The following is a 22,864-nucleotide window of genomic DNA, read 5'->3' on the forward strand; positions in this document are numbered from 1 at the left end:
GCTGATCAAAGCCTCCACCTTCCAGGAAGCGCAATTGCACTTCAACAGGACAGCCGTTCTGCTGAACCAACTGGGGTTGCGCATAAACATGTCCAAATCTATTCCGACTCCTGTCCAGTGCCTACAGTACTTGGGAGCCTCCATCGATACTCTTTCAGCAAGCGTGTCTCCTTCGGAGGAGAGACGCTTATCAATCCTTCGGAAGGCTCACGCTCTCATTGCTGTTCCATCTACGACAGTGAGCATGGTGTCTTCTCTACTGGGGTCGATGGCCTCTTGCATCTTCCTCATGCCACATGCACGGCTACACATGAGGCCGCTGCAGGAATGTCTGGAGGACCAGTGGGACCAGAAGCGGGGGAGCTGGGACGCCAGGATCAGGCTGTCCCTTCACGCCCTACAGTCCCTGAAATGGTGGTGTTCAGTGGAGAATCTCCTCAAGGGGGTTCCATTCCACAAGGACATTCCGAGTCAGACTATCGTCACGGATGCTTCTCTCCTCGGCTGGGGAGCGCATTCAGACCAGCTACAGATTCAGGGAACGTGGTCCCCAGCGGAATCCATAAACCACATCAATTTCCTGGAACTCAGAGTGGTTCACTTGGCACTGAAGGCCTTTCATCCATCCTTTCAGACCAACTCCTTGCTTGTGCAGATGGACAATACGACCACAATGTATTACCTCAACAAGCAGGGGGCTCGAGATCACGCACCCTGTCACTGAAAGTGCAGGTGATCTGGCACTGGCTGCTAGCCAGAGGATTGAAGGTAACGGCCACCCATCTGCCAGGTGTGCAGAATGCTCAGGCGGACGCACTCAGCAGTCTCGTGCAAGAAAACCACGAGACGTAGATCTGTTCACCACCGCTGAAAACAGAAAATGCCGAGACTTCGCCTCCAGGTATTACCAACCGGGGACTCTGGGGAATGTGCTATGGATCAGCTGGTCGAACAGCTTTCTGTACGCAATTCCACACATTCCCCTGATTCCGGCGGAGCTCATCAAGCTGTCCCGGTCCAGACCATGGATGATCCTCATTGCTCCGGAGTGGCCCCGACAGTGGTGGGTCACGGATCTGCTCCACCGGTCTCTTCAGCCTCACCTACGACTGCCGTGTCAGCCGGACCTTCTCACGAAGTTCGGGGGGCAGGTGGTGCACCCCAACCTCTCATCGTTGAGTTTGGCAGCATGGCTCCTGAGATAGTGCAATATGGACACCTGAATTTGCCTGAGGATTGCATGAACATTCTCAAGGAGGCTACTAGGACGTCTTATGCCTACAAGTGGAAGAGGCGACATGCAAGGAAGATGTTGCCCTTCCATATCTCCCGCATTTGGCCCAGTCTGGCCTTAATTTTCAATCTATTAAGATTCACCTCGCAGCGTTAACTGCGTACAGGAAATGTCCTTCACAGACTTCTTTCTTCCAGGTCCCTGTGATTAAGGATTTTTTGGAAGGATTGAAGAAAGTGTTCCCTCCTGCTCGGAGTCCATCGCCTTCCTGGGAGTTGAATGTGGTGCTGTCCAGATTGATGAAGGTACCTTTTGAACCCATTCATAAGGCTTCACTGCAGCACTTATCGTGGAAGGCGGCTTTCCTTGTGGCCATTACATCGGCCCGAAGGGTGAGTGAGATTCAGGCATTGTGTTGCCAAGAACCTTGTACTGTTTTTCATGCTGCTAAGGTTTTGATGCGTACTCACCCTAAGTTCCTTCCTAAGGTGATCTCTTATTTTCATGTTACCTACGTTTTTCCAGAATCCTTCCACTCCAGCGGAAAGGTCTCTTCATTACCTGGATGTGAGAAGGGTATTGAAATTCTATCTGGATAAGACCAAGGATTTTCGTAGGACGGACCAACTGTTTGTCAACTATGGGTCGGTCAGGGCTGGTCTTGCTACCTCTAAACAGTCCATCTCTAGGTGGATTGTGTCCTGTATGCAGTTATGTTACCAGAAGGCTCTTAAGACCTTAGGGGGTAATCCTAAGGCTCATTCCACCAGAGGCAAAGCGGCTACAACGGCTTTGCTACGTAATGCTCCCATTGCAGAGATCTGCAGGGCTGCCACGTGGAAGTCGGTCCATACCTTTGCTAAGCATTACTGTCTGGACTCTGATGCCAGAGCAGATGCTCAGGTTGGGCAGGCTTCGTTAAGAAATTTGTTTGCACAGTAGTGGTGTTATCTTTTTCTCCACCGCCGGTTGTTGTTGGGATGGGCTTGCCATTCTATTCACTAGATTATGACTATACACAGAGATCTCATACTACAGAAGGAGTAGTTTCTTACCTGTAACTCCAGTTCTGTAGTGGGGGTATCTCAGTTATAGTCATAAGCGCCCACCCTCCTCCCCGGTAGAGAAAATGGTACTGTAATGTATGCTACAGGCCTTGTTTTATACACCTTCAAAAAGAACTGAAAGTAAAAGGAGTTTGCTGTGCATCATGGGATACCGAGGGTCTCTGGAGAGTTCCTTAAAGGCACGCTATCTTTTTCCAGACATATAATGGCAGCCTGTGGGGACTTGTCTGTCCATCCCTTCCTCTCTATCATTCCAAGGATTTTGTGAAGGGGAAGTTTCTCTATGGGTGAAACTTAGCAGACTGTGTTAAATGTGATATTGGTGGAATATCCTTTGCATTTCTAGTTGAAGTAGTGGACAGTGTGGCCTTGCAGGTGTAGGCTACATTATTGTCTTTAATTTTCTCTTAAGTGTCTATGCAGGATTGCACGGAAGACAGCTTAAGAGATTATTTTTGATTGCTCCGGGGTCCACACACATGGGCGGGACTATTCACTAGATTATGACTATAACAGAGATACCCCCACTATAGAACTGGAGTTGCAGGTAAGAAACTACTCTGTATGGCCCACCAACCAAGGCACTGAAGGACATTCATTTTCAGGCTGATATGAACATATGACCAGACAACAAAAAAATATATATATATACACACGCACACACACACACACATATATATATATATATATATATATATATATATATATATATATATATATATATATATATATATATATATATATATATATATATATATATATATGTGTGTGTGCGTGTGTATATATATATATTTTTTTGTTGTCTGGTCATATGTTCATATCAGCCTGAAAATGAATGTCCTTCAGTGCCTTGGTATATATATATATATATCTGTCAGGTCATCCTCTGCTGGCCTGCCAAGGATTATCACAGTGCACAATTCATGCCTTCAGGGTTTGTCAGAGGGGGGATAATACCAGCACCAAAACCCTCCCCAATCAAGCCAGTTTGTGAGATTACACCATGTAATAAAAAACCTGCCACAGTCTTTAGAAAAGTGTATTAACAAGCCATCCTTAAAAAACCTATTGGCTTTAACATAATATATGCTTTTAACGTGCCTATTCATAAGAAACAGATCAAACCTGTGGCATTTGACAAAGCATGTCTCAATGAACCAATCACGCATACAGCCTTTAAAATTGTCTTGTTAGCAACCCATGCATGTTGTATGGAGCATACGCTTCTCCATAAGGAAACCATCCATTTATGACTATATTTATTACATACATATTTATTAATTTAATATGATATATTTATTACAGTAGGTACACAAATTTACCACCATTCCTACTGTCGCCTCATAATAATGGTAACAGTGCATATCTTCTGCCTCCTGTGTTTGCAAGAAGCAGTTGACCCATGTCTACTAATGTAAATTGTGAGATTTAACAAAGTATCTGTTCGGATCACTGACAGAATATCGAGGAGCAAAATATCGACCTGCCAAAATATCGTGGAGAATATATAGAATGCTAGAATATCGAATTCCTATCTACAAACAGGTAAGTACAAAAATATTGAATCCAAAATATTGTTGCAAATAATATAGTTTGTTAAAATATCGATTTTTTTACAGGTCTTAAAAGTAATGTAAAATTAATGAAATAATAAATATAATTAATTAAAACATACTTAAAAATACTTGAACAACCTTAAAATGAATAAATAATTCCTGTAAGATAAAAAAAATGAACATGCATTTTATTTTTAATACATATATATATTACCTTAATATTCATTTTAAAAAATCAATACTTTTAGCGGAGGATAGCGGGAGGATAAAATTTACTATTCCCAACGCAGTGAGTGCAACGGTAGGGAAAGCGTTGGATAGCAGGATGGTAAAAATTACAATTCCCACTCCAGTGAGTGCAACAGTAGGGAAAGCGTTTGATAGCGGGAGGGAGGGTAAAAATGACTATTCCCACTCCAGTGAGTGACAACAGTAGGGAAAGCTTTGGATAGCATAGGGGTAAAAATGACTATTCCCACTCTAGTGACTGCAACAGTAGGGAAAGAGTTGGATAGCGTAGGCGTAAAAATTACTATTCCCACTTCAGAGAGTGCAACAGTAGGTAAAGTGTTGGGATAGCGGGATGTAAAAATTACTATTCCCACTCCAGAGAGTGCAACAGTAGGGAAAGCATTGGATAGCGTAGGGGTAAAAATTACTATTACCACTCCAGTGAGTGCAACAGCAGGGAAAGCGTTGGATAGATTTGGGGCAAAAATTACTATTCCCACTCCAGAGTGCAACAGTAGGGGAAGCGTTGCATAGCGGGAGGGTAAAAATTACTGTACCCACTCCATTGAGTGCAACAGTAGGGAAAGTAATGATTTAATATTTAAATAAAAATACATTAATTATCAATACCAATAAATAAATCATTAAAATGGATTACAAAATATGTAATAATTAATTATAAATACCAATGCATATTAATTATTACAAATTAATTACCTATTAATAATTAACAACCAATTATTTTCAATGCCAAAAATGTAATAAGTAATAAAAAAATACCAATTAATAATTAATTAACAGTAAATTAATTATCAATACACAAAAATAATTTCAATAATTACTTAATTACAATTAAATTACTTCACACCCTACTCCTCTATAAACCCACAACCCACTCCGAATAATAAATTGATACAAGTTACATAATTATCAATTAATCACTTAATAAAAATGAATTACCAATTAATAAAAAATAATGACCAATTAATAATTAATGAACAGTAAATTAATTATCAATACCAATAAATATTTACTTAATTGCAATTCAATTTCTTCCCACCCTTCCCACCCTATTCCCCAATAAACCCACAACCCGCTATAGAACTAAAACGCAAAATTAAATTAAAAATAATTAATAATTCCTAACAATTATTATTTAATTTCCTATAATTACATTACTTCCCACGCTATTCCCCTATAAACCCACAACCCGTGACGGAATTAAATTATGCAAAAAATTAAATAACATAAAGTTCATTACTTTTAAAAAATTCAAACATGCATTACAAAAATATTACATACTTTAAACAGATATACTAACACTTAAAACACTGTAAAAAATCGCTATTTTTAACAACTATATTATGACTGTCGATATTACTAACTTCAATATTATTAAAATCGATATTTCTTACCTGAATTTCGATATTCTGCACCACTATATTTTTGCATTTTGATATTCTGTCCATTCTATATTAAAAACTCGATATTCTGTCCAGTTGATATTTTTATTTCGATATTGTTACTGTTCACCATCTGTTTATATGCTTTAACACTGTGGAGTAGCAATCCACCATTTAAGGCCTATTTACTTTAATATCGTTTTTATCGTTCACATAAATTTCAAGCCTAGATTTCACATAACTTTTCATAATAAACCAATCATATATACTGCTGCTAAGCATACCTTTTCAGAATGAGCTATTTAGGCCTACAGGCTTTAAAATTGGTTTCTCATCATAACAAGCTCAGGACTGCTGCTTTGAGCTTAAGCTTTTACGTAATTGCAAAACATTGTACAACATCTCCTGAAAGGGGTTAACCAGGATTAGCAAAGTGCAAATCTTCTACCCTCTAAGATTGTCAAGGCGTGACCAACATGGAAAACCTTTGCCTACAACAGAAATCTCTGAGACTCCATGCAACACAATGCCTGTCTACAGACTTTAACAAAGGATAATAACCACCCATTTGTAAACTCCTATTGGGTTAATCATATGCTTTCCACAGAAAATAAGTGAGTCATACTGCTTTTCATAAATTTTCAAAATAAACAGATTATACTTCTCGTATCTGACACAACTTGTCTCATGACCCAACCAGACATTCGCCTTATCATTGGCTTGTCACCATAACCAACTCAGACCAACTGGAATGAGTGTCAGCTTTCTGAAATGGCAACCATCAGGCATCCTGTTACAAAATTGCAAATCTAGAAAATGAAAGTTGGCAAAACAATACATTACCCTCTTTAACAGGGCCGAAAAGGGGTTACCATACTGCAATTGCTCTATTTCCAGGGTTTGCCAGAAAGGGTAACCCAATCTCTTGCCTACTGTGATAATCTGTGACATTTCATGTGACAAAATACCTGGGTTTTAACCATGTATATTGACAATCCACAGTGAACTACAAATTGGCTTTGTCATATGCTTTTCACAATCAGTATGTCTTGTTTACTGCCTTTGTCATAACTTTGCACAGTACACAGTTCAGACCTAGGACATCTGACATCCCTTTCCCCAACGAGCCCAATTTGAGCTATAGCCTTAATCATTGGCTTGTCGCCATAGGCTTCATTTATTGAGGGAAAATTGTTCCACAAGGTAACCTCCAGGCATGTAGTCATGAAACTGCAAATATGTACAACATTAAAGTTGGCAAGACAGTGTACAACTCTACCTGAGAGAGGTTAGCAAGGATTTTCAAAGTGCAAGTCTTCTAGCAACAGGGTGTGTCAGAGGGTGTGTCCAACACCAACACCCTTGCATACACAACTTTTTAAATTGTGCAAAACAAACCCACCATTAAAGTACTATTGATGTAAATACGTGGTTTTCACATTAAATAATTCAGCTTATATATCTTTTGTTGCAATTTATCATATCAAACAGATAAGATGTATGCCATCTGACAAAACTTGTCTTAAAGATCGAGTCAGGCCTATAGCCTTTAAGACTATATGTTATCAGCATAAGCAAAGCATACCCACTGTTACACATACATTTCCCACTAAACAGCTGTCAAGCATACAGTCCTAGCATTACATATATTTACAAACTTACACTTTGCAAAAAATATACAACCTCACCTAAGGAAGATTAACAAGAATTTTCTAATTTCGGGCTTGCCTCCGGGCTTTTTTAACACCAAAACCCTTTGCTTCTAAAGTAGTATGTGACATTCCATCACATACAAAACCTGTCGCTAGGCATCCTTAAATGGCTACTGGATTTAACACACCCTTTTCACAATAAATATGTTAGGAATTCTGCCTTTGTCATAACTTTTCATAATCAACGAATCAGGGCTCTAGCGTTGATACAGTCCTGCTGTATTAAACACAAGATTTTCAGAAGACAAAAAGTGCAATACAAGCATTCTTTTTCATTAGACCCCACGTCCTCTGCCACATCAAATGCTGTACTCAAGTGAAGGAACATGTAAGTGGAGCCAAAGCCCTCGGCTCATGAGTGGTTCTTGGAGCTCTTTTTTTGTTGAACACATAAGGTTTAACCTAAAAACAACTCATACACTTTCGCTAAAATGCAACTGTTGGGAACTGCTGCCACCGTGTGGCCAGATAGTTATCATATTTACGTACGCCTTTAAAACACACCAAAAATACATTCCTTCCATTAGTATCTTATCTATGTCCTACAGGAAGTGATAGCCGACAGACTGCCATTGCATTCAGTCATCCCGTGTTTTAAGAAGAATCGAAGCCAGCGTTGGCAAAGCCGATAAGTCCCGCCATTTAGTCCTATAATTTTGCTAATGGTTTTTAGCGATACTGTACAGCATCCCCAATGTTCTGCAGCATGGCTAAAAAGTAAACAATAGGCACGTCTGCGTGCCTAATTTTGCAGGCGCGTGCACCTACAAAATAATAATGGTGCTTTTTTTCTCTTTATTCATCGGTAAATAAAAAAGCACAAAAGTGTTTATTTCTTTTTTGAGACACAGTTGGGGGTAACCAACAGTGAGCTGGTGAGAAGCAAACCGGGACATGGGTGGAGAATGAAGCAATACAAGGGCTGAAGCAATACGGTGGCTGAAACAACATGGAGGGCAGGAGGAGAAGCATCGTAGAGGGGGGAATCAATATTTAGTGCTGTGGCAGTAACATAGGCGACAGAGAGGAACATGGGGAGTGAGGGGTGAGAACCACATAGACTAGATAGAGGAACATCTAGTCCAAGCTCCAAGACGAGAAAGCGACACATGGGCAGACGTATATGAAGGCGAACACAACCAGGCTTGGTTTCGGGGAGAAACACACAGGCAAGAAAGAGCAACATGGATCACTGTAGAAGGGTGAAGAGCAGTACACGAGAGAGACAGCCAGGCGGAAAACACATGCATTCTTGTGGAGTACTAAACCAAAAAGAAAGAATAATGCTTCAAAGTGAGCAGAGGAAGGACACAAGTAAATCATCCATGCTCCAGAAGAGGGGCAAACACAAGAAGAGGAAGTAAAGTCCAGACAATCCCAAAGTAATAGCAGTTCTGGCTATATGTGGCTGCACAAGTGCTGTTCCCGTTAAGCGGTAATAATAGGCACTCCCCCCTTAATGGTCAAACTACTCTGAAAACCATCAATGCAAATAAAATAAACGCAAAAAGCAGTGCCACAATTGTCCAACAATTTTACTACCAGAGAAATGCTAAGTGCGCATGTCGGTTTGGCTGTCATAAGACAGCCAGCCAAACCGGCATGTGCACTTACTCCACTACTCCTCCTCCCTGCATCTGTCATCAGGATGGCCCCACCCTGCCCTAGACTTGGCTGGCTCTGGCTTCCGTAAGAAAAATAAAATGATAATAAAATAGTTTCATATTTTGTTTTTCACTTTTGCCTCTGCTGGCTATCAGTGGGGCAACACTCTTCCACCAAAACGGAGGATACGCAACTCGTCCTAACTGGAAAAAATAAACTGAAATATGAACATATATCTGAATGTCTGAACACATGGGTGCCATTCTTTTTTTTCTTCTTTATTTGTTTGAAGTTTAAGTTAACGTGAACCCGTCATTGGGCATTATAACACTTCACAAATTAATACTAAAGAACAGTAAAATCATAGAGGCTAGAAACTGTCAACCACATTAACAGTCAATATTAAAAGGGAAAACATTATTTTGAAATACATATAGTGTGTATAAAAATTAAAATATACATATTATACATGTAATATCATAAGCATTGTGTTAAGACTGAATAAATATAGGGCCTCTAAAAGGACAAATCGGAACCAGTTGAGCTACGTGCAGATGGTTGTGTCGAAATATGATATGATACCCAAAAAGGGACCTCTGTGGGAAAGTCCAAGATAAAGAAAGATTCTTATTTGGATGTGACACAGCAACATGTGCTATGGAATTCATGATAATTTATATAGAGCAAGTCACATCAAATGAAGAAAATTAGGGATTATGGGTACTGTTTTTTATCATTGCATATTGAGATCTGTTGTTTAGAAAATAAAAAGAGATGTTTTTATCAGTCACTTATGGAATTATGGGCTCAATGAATGAAACGGTTTTGTATCCACAAAGGACAGGCTGTGCAAGTGCAAACTCCATAGTCGCAATGCACCCAGTGGGCATCTTGGGCCTCAAGCCACATGCCACTGTTTCCCCCTAGCCTTCAGCAAGGGAACTACATGTGCTTAAACTACTGAATGTGTTAATTGCAAGTTATGAAATGGATAGATACGAGCTTTCCAGGATCACTGGTTCCGGAGAAGGGGAAAATGAGGAGAAAGATAGGGAAACATTGATTCTCGAGAACGCAGGCATGAAGACCCTGCAAGAGCGAGATGGAGAGACAGGAATTTTAGGGTGGAGTAAGAAAGACCTGGGATAGAATCAAGTTTAGGGAGTGTGATCATTGGCAACCTCGGGTTTAAAGAGTGTGTGCCGCTGCAATTATTTTTTTTTTAGGTCTCGCCTGAGCCTGCGCATATGCGGCTCCGGCGAGACATTCAGTAGCTGCTTCAAAAAGCGCTACCTTGCCGGCCACCAGCTTGCTAGAATGTGCACAAGCGCGTGAACGTGCACAGCACTTTTTACGGTCGCGTGCGCGCACATCTCGCGTCACCACTCGCGTTTTTTTTTAATTTCTGCGCGGCCAATGCTCACATGACTATTTTATGATTTACATCACCACCCAGAATCTCCAGTGTACCGAAAGGGGTTCGAATCCAGTGAGAATATGACTATTTTCTTGAAATAAAAATTGGACAAGTCTTAGTGTTGCCATCTTTTTCAAACAAAAATACCGGCCCATTTATACATACATTGGTGTTCAAGAAGGACCGATACCGATGTTGTAATAGCAGTTTGTGTACAATTCTGCTCCACTTCGCACATATTGCAGCAGTCTTAGTGCTCTGCGTGAAGATGGTACATTCCTGCTCAGCTTATGGTTGCAGGAACAGATTCGACAAGGAGGAGCCCATCTCTTTCCACAAGTAAGAAAACATTCTTGCTCTCGCGCTTTGACTGTAGCATTTTTGTGCGTGTAAAACCGTTACAGATAGGGGTAGCAATGTTCGGCAGAGTCAAGATTTTGCCAGACATGGTTCAGAGTTGAGCAAAGGGTTTATAGTGATGCCTCTCGCGCATGTTTGGAAGGAAAAGGGGGCGGGTATGGCATAGAGACAAAGACATTTATTTAAAGGTTTGCCAACTTGGCCAAAGAGCTTGGCGCTGTCTTCGATTTATTTTTAAGGGTCAAACCTGCGTGAGCAGCATGGGCATGCAAAACACTATTGCTTACAATGGGGCGCTTGAAGTCCGCTCATTGCTTACCATTGATTTGCTTAAGTGGCACACTTCTTTGTAGTCTCCTAATTGGCCAGCTTGTGCTTTGGGGTCATTTGCCGTTCTGTGGAGCATGCACCAAACTCAGATTTATTGTCCTTAATTAGTGGCCCTCTGCTGGTCGCGCTTTAATTCAGGCACTCATTTAATTTTCCGTTTTACTTTAATCCCTCCAACCCTGCCATCATAACACTTTTCCCATAACTCTTAGGCTTGTTACATGGAAAAAAAGTTATAAAAAATTAGCACTGGGCTAGTGGTGCATTATGACGTCTGACGATACGTCTCCCAAGAGAGTTACCTCGATGTACATATCCAACTTCGTTTCACACTGAGTGCTCACAGTTAGTAAACATATATATCAAACTTCATTTGACATATTGTCATAAGTAACGTATTGTCCCTAAAGCTCACAACAGTGACATGCCCATAAGAATTATAATTCACGATCAACTGTGCTGTAGAATGTCTATTTCCAATTGGCTTTTCTCAAATGCTCTTTAAGAGAAAAAATCCCACACCAAATCTGCCTGTGGTAAATATAAAACAGGGCCTTTTCAATAAGGATTGCAAAGTTCCAATTTCAAAGTCTCTCCCTTTCTCTCGGTCAGCTATAGGGCAATCATGTAGTACCCGAAGAGCTTATCTGACAGATCGACGACCGGACAGTTTTTTTTGTTTTTTTGTTGTCTTTGAGCTGATTTATGGTCTTATGACCAGTTTTTTTTACTATTGATGTCCCTGATATTACAACAAACATTGCCGGCAAGAAGCACAAATCCATACAGTCTCCCAAACCTTGCTAAACACCTAAACTACTTCTCTTTACAACTTTAAATGAAAACTACTTTAATCACTCACCACGTTCTCACCATTTTTGCCAGTCGTTCTGCGAGACCTATTGGCTATGCCAATGCTTGTCTAATTAAGCAGTGGCTTCGTGGAGAAACTTTAAAATCTGAAGGCATAATTCTTTTAAATAATTATTATACTGGCCGTAGAGTGAGGAATTTGCACCTAAGGATTCTCCTCTGCTTTAATGCCTTCCCTCCAAAAACTGTAGATTTTACCTTAATCAGGCCTATGAGTGGCCCCCATCGAGGCCTTCACCACTATTTCTAGTGTTGCGCTACCCTCCAGTGGCTAACATGAGAGTTGCAAGAGGGGACAGTTTTACCGGTGCCTAGTCAACTCATTGAGGTTTTAAAAAAAAGATATTTCTATTTTGTTTTGTTTTCCCATGCTCTGCTCAATCGGGTTTCAGAGCGCTGTGCAAGGGGCTGAAGTAGTAGACATTCTTGAGGTTAAGTGTGATACAATTATAAAGCACTGTACATCGAAATAACAGGATAGAAGAAGCCGCAATCGGAAAGAATTAGAGGGGCAGTACTGGCATACAAGAAATCATTATTGTTCGAGTAGGGCATTGTATAAATGTAATAATATCAATAGAAGACACTCATGGTGAGACCAGTTTCAGGGAATTGTACAAAGCATTTCCAAATAGAAGCATTTAGTGAAATCATTTGAGAGCCGTTAAAAAGCACTGCAGTAACAGGAGTTAAATCAAAAATCTAATCCAGAAAAATGTCCGCTTGGCCGAACCGAGTGCACTCAAAGGGTGAACAAATAGTGTCTGATAGGATATAATTAAGGAAAAGATAAATAGTTATTGTAGTTATACAATGCAGCCGAGATATGACAATGGTGGCGTGTTTTGGAACAATGGCAGTAGTTTTGATGAGTTAGTACTAGATAAACCTTCTGTTACATTTAGATTTTTGGAAGGAGCTGCCATTGACTGAGCCAAGTATGGGGGGCTGTGCAGAGGGCACCGAGCTCACACGGCATTGTTGCATTGACCCCATATACCAGTATGCCATATGAAGCGACCAGTGATGAAGTTGTCCGACCAGCGTGCCAGGGCTCGTGAACACCTAAGAGGTGACCCCATATGTCAGGAGGGGCCGCCATAGACTGGGCAATTGCACCTGAGGAATCTAAATTTTGTTTGGAAGGCACTTGGCAGACCTCTGTGCCAGGAGGAGCTTCCGGGACCAAATAATCGAAGACTTTGGGCTGTTGCCTGGGACTGGAGTCAGGCTGCAACCAGTGGGTCTAACTGCAACGAGAGAGCTGCCCTAACTGACCCCCATGGACGAGAAGGACAACACACCCTCCCCGCTAGGGAGAACTTGACTTAACCGTGTTGCTTAAGCTGGAAGCTGCTGCAATTACCGGAGAGAGCGACTGCGCCACTCTGGGGAGTGATCCTGCGCCTGTCTGAATCTACCACATGTACAAGGAGCAGCCCGACTTCACTGAGCAGAATCTGATCTCGTGAGTGCCCACACTGAGGGCACCAGCTCTAATACCAAACTCTTTCGCGCAGCAGGAGTGGGTAAGACTTGAACTAAGGTCTGAGGGCTCCAGGGGTTTCACTGCTGAATGTTCTGCAGCAGCGAATCCTGAAAAGTCAAAAGGACATCTTGAGTACAGCTTAATAGTGTGCATTCCCTGGATATGGCCACCAGTGAATGAGGAATAACCCCAAACATGTTACATGAAGGAGGGTGAGACAGGGGTTTGCATGACAACTACTAGGACCCCATCTGCAAGGCGATTATATTGTTGCATTTGATTGTCACATTTCTTTGCATTTGTAGAGTAGGAAAGAAAATACTACTTTTTCTTATAAAAGTGAGTATTTAGCTGGACATTCATTTATTGTTTGTACTGTTTGGAGTTTGAGTTATGAGCCATGTTCTTTGACCGTCTCTACATCCTCCCCCAAAGGAGCCTTGACTGCTCGACCACAGCTACCACTGAAGGTCAAGTGCAGAAGGGGCTCTTGGCCCAGTTGAGCGGAGTCTATAGTGGGTCAGACCCTGAGACATCTGAAGTAAAAGGCCTCGAACACCCCGGTTGAGCCCAGTTGACCCCAGTTTGCCTATTGGCCCTCCGAAAGGCGTTCTGGTAAACAGCTGTAGCTATAGGGGCTTATTTACAAGCACCTTCAGCTGTCGGTATGTCCGTTTTTCCCTTATAAATTGGATGTACAGGGGCGCAAGGAGCTTGTAAATAAGCCCCATAGTATCAATAATTGTTGTGTTTGTATTGTGCACTGATTGCCACAAAATAAATATTTGAACTGTTACATTTAATATTAGGACCAGCAGTAGCAGTAGCTATAACCATAGTTGTAGTGAAGCATTAACGTAGCAGTAATACCTGCTGCAGTATTAGTAGAGAAAATAGTATCTGGACAAGTGGCATCAGCAGTAATAGTAGCTATAATTGTAATAGAAGCTATATATGATTTTGCTAATAGTACCAGGCATCATAGTCAGAGCATGTTTGGTAGTATTAGCGTGGAAAGAAGAAAATAGCAGTGTGTGAGTTTGCAAAGCCAGATGCTTTGCAAATTCACATATTTTTAGGCCTGGCGTAGGCCAAACCCTTTAATTTTACAAAAAGAACATGTATAATATACTTGCTAAGAGAGGTTTTCTACCAGCCCTCTTCATCCATTGGTTTGTTGCTATGTAGTTAAAATCTTTTTGTCTGCCCAGTAGAGCATACAGAATGGGGTGATGGGTACGCCATTGGTTAATTTCACTGTGAGTGATCGCATTCTGCTCTCTCACTAGGAGCACAGCCACAAACAAAATAGTTCCCTATGCAGTAGAGTTACAATGGCAATGTATGCTTTTTGAGACTAAAATAATTGTTTTATATTAGCAAAGACTTTGAAGTTCCCCAACATTAAAGTTTTACAAATGCAATGACAAACAAAACATGCACTTGCCTAGCCAAAAAGCTGCCTGCCGACGTCAGACCCATTGGTTTTACCACTGCTTGTTTAGCATTCACAAGAGTCTACACATGTGAAACTTTCATTAAAAAAATGGGAACAACACTAGGGTGCAGAAGGGAATCATTGCTGTGCAGCTCATGCATGGTGGCTGTTTACGCTCTACTCTCACAGCTAAGCAAAGCCCTAAGCATAAGCAAGTACATTCCCAGCTTGAGACTCAGCATGATGCCACCTGTGTGTGGCTGTGTCAGTGCACCTATCAAGTCCCTACAGCCAGATGTTCTACCCATGCCAGGGCTGGGCACGTGGCTGCAGTAAAGTGGCACCCTTGATGAACAGGCAGCCTATCTTCACCTCAGGTTAATTTGGGAAACATTATGTGCCTTTGTGAATGGTGAGGTTTCCCAGCTTCGCTTGACTAAACAGGCAATGTTTACATTTCAAACACAAGGAGATGATGGATAGAAACTTTTCAGACACTCACCCCCAGTCACAGATCTGGGTTGAATCCATCATCGTTCTTTAGCTTACTTCGCCACCTCAGTTCAAACCCACTATATGCAAATCAGTCTTGATTCTGTGCCTCATGGAAACTGTCCAGCCCAAACTGCCAAGCCAGGTCTTCCCTAAACTGGAAACAAGCATCTTGAGACCGGTTTCGGGATAACACCCCTCATCAGCCAGGCTAGCTTGGATCCAGTGGCAAAGTGAGCAAGGAAACCACATCTGGGCATACCCTGCCAACTTAGGGCGAACAAAGCAAACACAAGAGATTATAGATGGAGCACTGACACTTTTCAGACACTCACCCCCAGTCATAGATCTGGGTTGAATCCCTCATCGTTCTATAGCTCACTTCGCCACCCCAGTTCAGACCCAGCTCTATGCAAATCATTCTTGACCCTGTGCCTCACGGGAACAGTCTAGCCCAAACTGCCAAGGCAGGTCTTCCCTGAACCGGAAACAAGCATACTGGGACAGGTTTCGGGGTAACACCCCTCATCAGCCAGGCTAGCTTGAATCCAGTGGCAAAGTGAGCTAGTGACCCACGCCTGGGTATACCCTGCCAACTTAGGGCGAACAAAGCAAACACAGGAAGATGATAAATGTTTACATTTCGCCTGATACCAGAAATAGTACCAGCAGCACTAGTGGATTTGCTTGTAAGCGTGTCACTGGTAGATCATGATGAAAGTCTGAAAACCTTACCTTTTCATCTTTGTATTTAACAATATTCAATGTATGCTTTCCTTTGTCCACTTAAAAAGCGAATGAAATGGAACTGCATGAAACTGGCCTCAAGTAACTGAGCAACTAATGCTACCTTTTAAAGCAAAGGCAATAAATCCATTTCACTCAATGATTTAAGTAGTAGATGAACTTGGACTTCATGTTATAGGTAAATTGGGGCCAGATGCACTAAATACTGGTCGTAGTACTCAACCAACATTATTGTGACCAGTATTGAAATTTACTACTTGGTCAGTTCATAAAATTTCAAATTGGAGCGTGCTTTAATCTGACCTACCTCCTTAGTGTTTGTGAGGAAGTTCTAAAATTTACAATACATGAGTATGCAGTTCTTAAGTAATTAGTGGTGATCAGGTCTCTATAAAAAGACTTCAAATGGAGGAAGTGCCCGCACACACCCCAAAAGGTGGCATGCTTCATCATTGGGCGACCGCGAAGGTGCTCTTCGGCTGAGTTCTTTTGATGAAGCCGTTTGGTGAATGAGGGTACGTAAACTTGGAGTGTGTAGTGTAGTGGGTGAAGGTTGAAAATAGGTATAGGGAGACTCTTATTAAATACATTTTATTAATCCTGGCTCGCTAACTTAAGTAAAAACTGTGTTGCTCATATTGGAGACAATGATCCTATAAAGCAAAAGTTCTATTTAGTTTGTTTGGTCAATGTTTCTTGCCAGGTCAGCCCCTAGAGGGTCTAGTCGCAATTCATCAGGACAATACAGGCAATTTTCCTAAGAATCTTACACTACTGCAAGGTTGGTGTGCACATCAAGCAAGTTAGTTGAGTCACCAACCGTGCTTGATAACACATGATTGTGTGGCACCTTGTCGGAATAGAGACCAGAAAGAAAAGAAAAGGTAGGATAAAAACATAGAGATATTGTTAGCATCCCACTCGGTATGCTTTTTTTACGTTGTCGTATACCATTCTTAAAGGCATATAGTGGCAGTAGATCCCCCACACATGTGTTTCTTGACATCACAATGAAATGCAACATGCATATCCCCTGTGTTAGTGCGTGGCGATAATGCCATTAAAAAGATGGTTACTATGCGAGTGCAGCACAATCAGATGCAGTGAGAATAACCTGTGCAACTCAAGGGTGAACAATTTATATTCAAGATTATATCTCAGTATTGTGATTCTCGATAGATCGCTAGTAAATATTGTGATATCTTATGATCAAGTAAGGAGTATGAAATGTGCAGATTTACAAATTTCTCATTTAAAATTGCCTGCCAAATGAAGTTCTAAAATTGCCATCACTCCGATTGGTGACCGCCACAGGGATGGGTGGCCTACAAGAGTCAGCTGCCCGCCATGTCTATGATCACCTTTCAAGAGACTAAACATTCTGAGGAAATTGTTTTTTTAAAACTTTGTATAGAAGTTGGCAGAGGTATATTGGACTACTGACTATTCTCCAACATATGTTTTAACATTCACATCCTAAGGGGCCCACTTCTCTTTAGTGAATGGCTTACCACCCCAACAAGGTATGGTGTAATATTTCAACGTTTTGCGAACAGATTTAGGTCTCAAAGCATTGATATTTCACATACCTATTTGGTATCTGAAAAGGGGGCCTACAGCAAGCTCCTATTACCAATCCCATTATGGGAGTTGATACAAGTTTACAGACTCCTACAATGGCATTTTTACATTTGGAAATCCATTTGTGTCCTCCCAAACTCCGATTCGGAGAGTTTGCAACCCTGAAAATGGATACTACATCTGGATAGTAGTTCCTTACTGTGACTAGCATCAGCAGTTATCTTCCCAATATGTAGGATGTAATTTGGAAGTTTCCAAATTAAAAAGGCAGGGCTCTTTTCAGAAAGGCGTAGCCCAACTCCAGACCATATGGGTTCAGGGAATCTACCTGTATTGTGTTCCTTCATTTACAGTTGCTCAGATCACCGTCCTTTGATGAAATAGTCTAGGCATTGTTACGGGGTCTGTCTTTTCATACCATCTACCCCAATACAGATTCTGAAGCAGTGTGTAAACGTGGCATTTGGCAAGAGTGTTCATTAGCTTTCCTCATTCTGACGCTTAGTATAACCTTTTAAGTTGATGCTCTGCCTGGAAAGATGTGTATTAGTCCCCAAACTCACCTAGTAGAACCAAGAGTTGTTTCGGAATGATAGATGACGTTTTGAGGGGCGGGAGTAGGAAGATGGGGGGAACAGGTGTAAAAACTATTATAAATTGAAATAATTACAAATGTTGTTTCTGTTTGTAAACTGTGCCCTTTACTAGACATCATTGTATAATATTGCCTTTCCCTGACCGCCTAAGTATAAATAAACATGTTGGATTAAAAAAAGAGCGAGTGGCGGAATGAAGGTGAGCTAGGAAGAGAGATAGCTACATAAAGGTATGATGTGTCCGCACTGAAAGATAGTTTCATGTAGTGCCCATGTGTGTTTGGCCTCTAACCTCGTGTGTTATTCTCTCATCAGAGATCCAGGAGGAGGAGGTGCGGTCTGTGGAGGACGGAGTTTTCGATGTCCACCTATAATCCAACCACTTGAGATTGCAAGTTCTCCGGGAGCTGAGGTTCTGCAGCCACCATTACTGTCGCTGATGTGGAGATAGGATAATGGTGGCACCTTCATCTCCACGCAGCCAAGGAGCCTTCACACCCATCACTGCCACAGAGACACATAAACACTCCCTGCTGAACCTGCCGCACAGTCGCTGCTACAAGGCCTGTACTGCACACGCAGCTACAAGACCACCACACAAACTTTAACACATCTCTGCCACTCCACATTTGAATTGAACCTACATCCAGTTCCACAAGATCTGCATCATACCTTCTGCCAAGAAGCCACAGAATGTGCACCCCAAATATGCCACACCTGTTATATGTGAGTGCCAAGAAAACGACAGAGCTCCTACCTGAAGCATAGCCTCGTCGCCACACAGTCACTGCCACTGTGCCGTAGAAGCTCCATCGTTGCCGCTGAGCCGCAGACACTGCACCCACTTAGTTTCTAAAGAGCTATAAACATTTCATCACAGTGACGCTCACTGAAACTGTGCCCCCAATTCTGCTGAATAGCACCAGATCTTATCACTCACTGGCACAGAGTCAAAGAGATCGCAGCCTTTACCTATCATGGAGCAAGTGATCTGTGGATATATCTACATTCCACATGCTGCTACGGAGCCACTGCAATAGAACATTCCCAAAAGGAGCCTTTCAGTTTTCTCTATTGCCCAGCCAAGAGAATCTGCCTCTTAATGTTTTCTTTGAAAGTGCAGGTCCTGCACACTTGTGGCTGTGGACGAGGACTTGCAGCTCCATACAGTTCCCTAAAGGACTTGTACTGCTGAGTGGACATTCTTCACGATGGGTGACGAGATCTTCCACTGGGACTCATGCTCCCCAAGAAGCATGGATCTGTAGCCAGACTCTAGATTTATTTTCCATGTACTTGGCTTCCTCGAAAGGATCGACAGAGGCCCGAGCGAAGGCAAAGCATACATCTATAAAAAAAAGGGCATAAACAACACAGTGTCTTCCTGTACATTTGAAGTGAACAACATATCTGAGGAGTAAAGAGCGACACATCTAAGAGACCATCAGCCTGATTCATCAAGCCGAAATCGGCTCGCAAAGGGCCAGATTCTGAGAATCTGGCCCTTTGCAAGCGCTATTTTTGCATTTGGGATTCATCATCCCAAATGCAAAAATCGGTAATAGCAATTTCGCAATTTTGCGAGGAATTACATTTAAGGAATCTCTATTTGAGATTCCTTAAATGCAATTCATCATCCATTTAAAAATTGCGAATTCGCAATTTCGGCCCGCTATTTACCGCGAGGTCAAACCTCGTGGTAAATAGCGAAAACTTAGAAAAATGCTTTTAAAAGCATTTTTCTAAGTTGCATGTTGCGCAACACCTGTTTCAATTTGCATTTAAGGGGTGCTACAGGGTGTCCTTTGGACACCCCTGGCACCCTTTAAATCGCTATCTTATTTGCGATTAGCTAATTGCTAATCGCAAATAAGGAATACTCCCCATTCATTCCTATGGGCCTTTTGGCCCATAGGAATGAATGGGGAGTTGTTCCTTATTTGCGATTAGCAATTTGCTAATCGCAAATAAGGAATGTGTAGGAATCGCATTTTATTTTGCGATTCCTACATGAATCCCTTTTTGCGAGTCTGTAATAGCGATTCCTTATGAATCGCTATTAAAGACTCGCAAAACGGGTCTTTGATGAATCTGGCAGTAACAGCCTGATTCATCAAAGACCCGTTTTGCGAGTCTATAATAGTGATTCATAAGGAATCGCTATTACAGACTCGCAAAACGGGATTCATGTAGGAATCGCAAAAAGAATTGCGATTCCTACACATTCCTTATTTGCGATTAGCAAATTGCTAATCGCAAATAAGGAATAACTCCCCATTCATTCCTATGGGCCAAAAGGCCCATAGGAATGAATGGGGAGTATTCCTTATTTGTGATTAGCAATTAGCTAATCGCAAATAAGATAGCGATTTTAAGGGTGCCAGGGGTGTCCAAATGACACCCTGTAGCACCCCTTAAATGCAAATTGAAACAGGTGTTGCGCACACACATGTCCAAAGGACATGTGTGTGTGCAACATGCAACTTAGAAAAATGCTTTTAAAAGCATTTAGTTTTCGCTATTTACCACGAGGTTTGACCTCGCGGTAAATAGCGGGCCGAAATTGCGAATTTGCAATTTTTAAATGGATGATGAATTGCATTTAAGGAATCTCAAATAGAGATTCCTTAAATGTAATTCCTCGCAAAATTGCGAAATCGCTATTACCGATTTTTGCATTTGGGATGATGAATCCCAAATGCAAAAATAGAGCTCGCAAAGGGCCAGATTCTCAGAATCCGGCCCTTTGCGAGCCGATTTCGGCTTGATGAATCAGGCTGTTAGAGACAGTCTTCACTGGGAAGACTAACCCTTCACGGAGGAGGCAGGAGAGAGACAGACGTTTCCAATTCTAGACTCGTGGAAGTCTTGATGGGTGGAATCTACCAGTGTAGACTTAGAGCAAGATCTCTGCATTCTAGTGTAGGGAGGAGTGCCCCTATTCCTTCCTGGGTGGATCAATGAATAGAAGCATTCAAAGGTGGATGAGGCGAGATATGCTATGAGACAAAGCTACCCAAGTATAGAGCAGGGACAGAGCCTTCCAAAAGTAAACATAAAGGGCAGCCCATGAGTGGGCAGTCCAAGACACAGACCATCCCTAAAACAGATTAGAAAACAGGCCCTTAATGTGGGCAGAAGAGAAAAAAACAAAGGTAAACCAAGAGACACATTCTCCGAAGGGTAGACAATGAGACACATCCTCTGAAGAGTAAACTAAGAGACATATCCTCAAAAGTCTAGACAGACATATCCTCTAAAGAGGAGACCCAGAGACACATCCTCTGACGGGTGAACAAAGAGACATCCACCGAAGGGTAGACAAAGAAACACACCGTCCAATGAGTAAGGTAAGAGACAAGCCCTCTGAAGAGTAGACAAAGAGACACAGCGTCCAACGAGTAACTTAAGAGACATCTTCTGAAGAGTAGATAAAGTTATGAAACCTATATAGGGTAAACTAAGAGACACATCCTCCAAAGGATAGATCAAGAGACATATCCTCCAAAACGCAGACAAAAAGACAGATCTTTTCTAAAAATAGAAAAGAGGGATACAGACCCTCCTAAATATGAACAGGGAATGGGTCGGGGGAACCTTCAGAGGAACAGGAAAAGACCTGCCCTCTCAGGGGTAGATCATAACCCAAATTTCCACTGCTAGAGATGGAGACATACATTCTCAAAGGCTAACCACAACTGTTCTAACGTCCAGCTGGAGGGACTAACCGATTTAAGAGAGAGGTGGGCATGCTTCTATGATCGAACAGGAGACAGCTAATTCGGAAGGCGAGCAGGAGAGAGATTCCTACAAAAGCAGAATAGGTGACTCCCTGGAGTAGATGGGAGAGACACTTTAAACTAAAGTCAGACCAAACCTTTGTGACTGAGACACCAGATAACAAGATTGTCCTTGTGGGGAAGAGGATCTAGAGAGCAATAGTCCATTTTAGGACGGCACAGAAGTCTCTACTCAGTGGTGTAAAGCTTTCAAATGCATCTGGCGTTGACATTATTATAGGGAATGTGCTGTTGGACACCACTCCTGGGACAGGTCATGAAGGAGCCAACTGTGATTGGGGGTCCTCTCGCTTGGAGCATTTTGCACAGGAGCAATTCACGAACGTCTTCCAGATTGAGGCGGCTCACAGAGTTACCAATTCATGACAGACAGATTGAGTCCACCATTACCGAGTCACGACATGTAGAAGCCCACTCATCAGACCCTTGAGAACAACAACTGTGTGTGTGTCAACAATGTTAAAGTCTAACGTTGAAGTATTGTTATCCAATGAAGATGTAATAAATGCAACTGCCTGAGGCATGCAGCTATGGCACAGATTAATTGCAAGGCTGCTAAAAAAGCACTGTTTCCATCATCTGTGGGACAGTTTTATTAGTTTTAACGAGTGAGAGTGGGAGTTTCGTGCCTGCAGCTTGTCTGAGATGCTCTCTAGCGAGAAATGAACAACGTTTTTGTGTGGTTGTTCAGTAGACTGTTTCTGTTGTCCTGATTTTTGCTTGAAGAGTTAATTGACACGAGAAAGAGGGTGGAAATGGCTCTCACGGTGTGTGTTTGATTGGGGTGTTGCAGACGTTTAGTGCAGAAGGTCTTGGGCTCAGAGAGAATCATTGCTTTCACATGACCAGATGGTTGTATGGTCAGGGCTCTAGGTCACCACATAGCAGGGCTGGACTGGCTGTAGCAGCAACCAGGCGTTTTCCTGGTGGGCC

The 22,864-nt window shown here is 42.0% G+C and overlaps 1 protein-coding gene across 1 annotated transcript in view; it reads left to right on the plus strand.

The window, feature by feature from the left end:
• The window catches only part of RASGRP2 (RAS guanyl releasing protein 2), a 362,009-nt gene extending 339,551 nt beyond the window's left edge, over positions 1 to 22,458 (plus strand). The window contains exons 16-17 of the mRNA XM_086938498.1: positions 18,447 to 19,578; positions 20,916 to 22,458. Of these exons, the coding sequence (XP_086794624.1) occupies positions 18,447 to 18,505 (59 nt within the window). The 3' untranslated portion in view covers positions 18,506 to 19,578; positions 20,916 to 22,458. The remainder of the gene's footprint in view (positions 1 to 18,446; positions 19,579 to 20,915) is intronic.
• Positions 22,459 to 22,864: the final 406 nt, after the last annotated feature.

The sequence above is a fragment of the Lissotriton vulgaris genome, chromosome 9 (genome assembly GCF_964263255.1).
Source record: "Lissotriton vulgaris chromosome 9, aLisVul1.2, whole genome shotgun sequence".
In the NCBI taxonomy this organism is placed as follows: Eukaryota; Metazoa; Chordata; class Amphibia; order Caudata; family Salamandridae; genus Lissotriton; species Lissotriton vulgaris.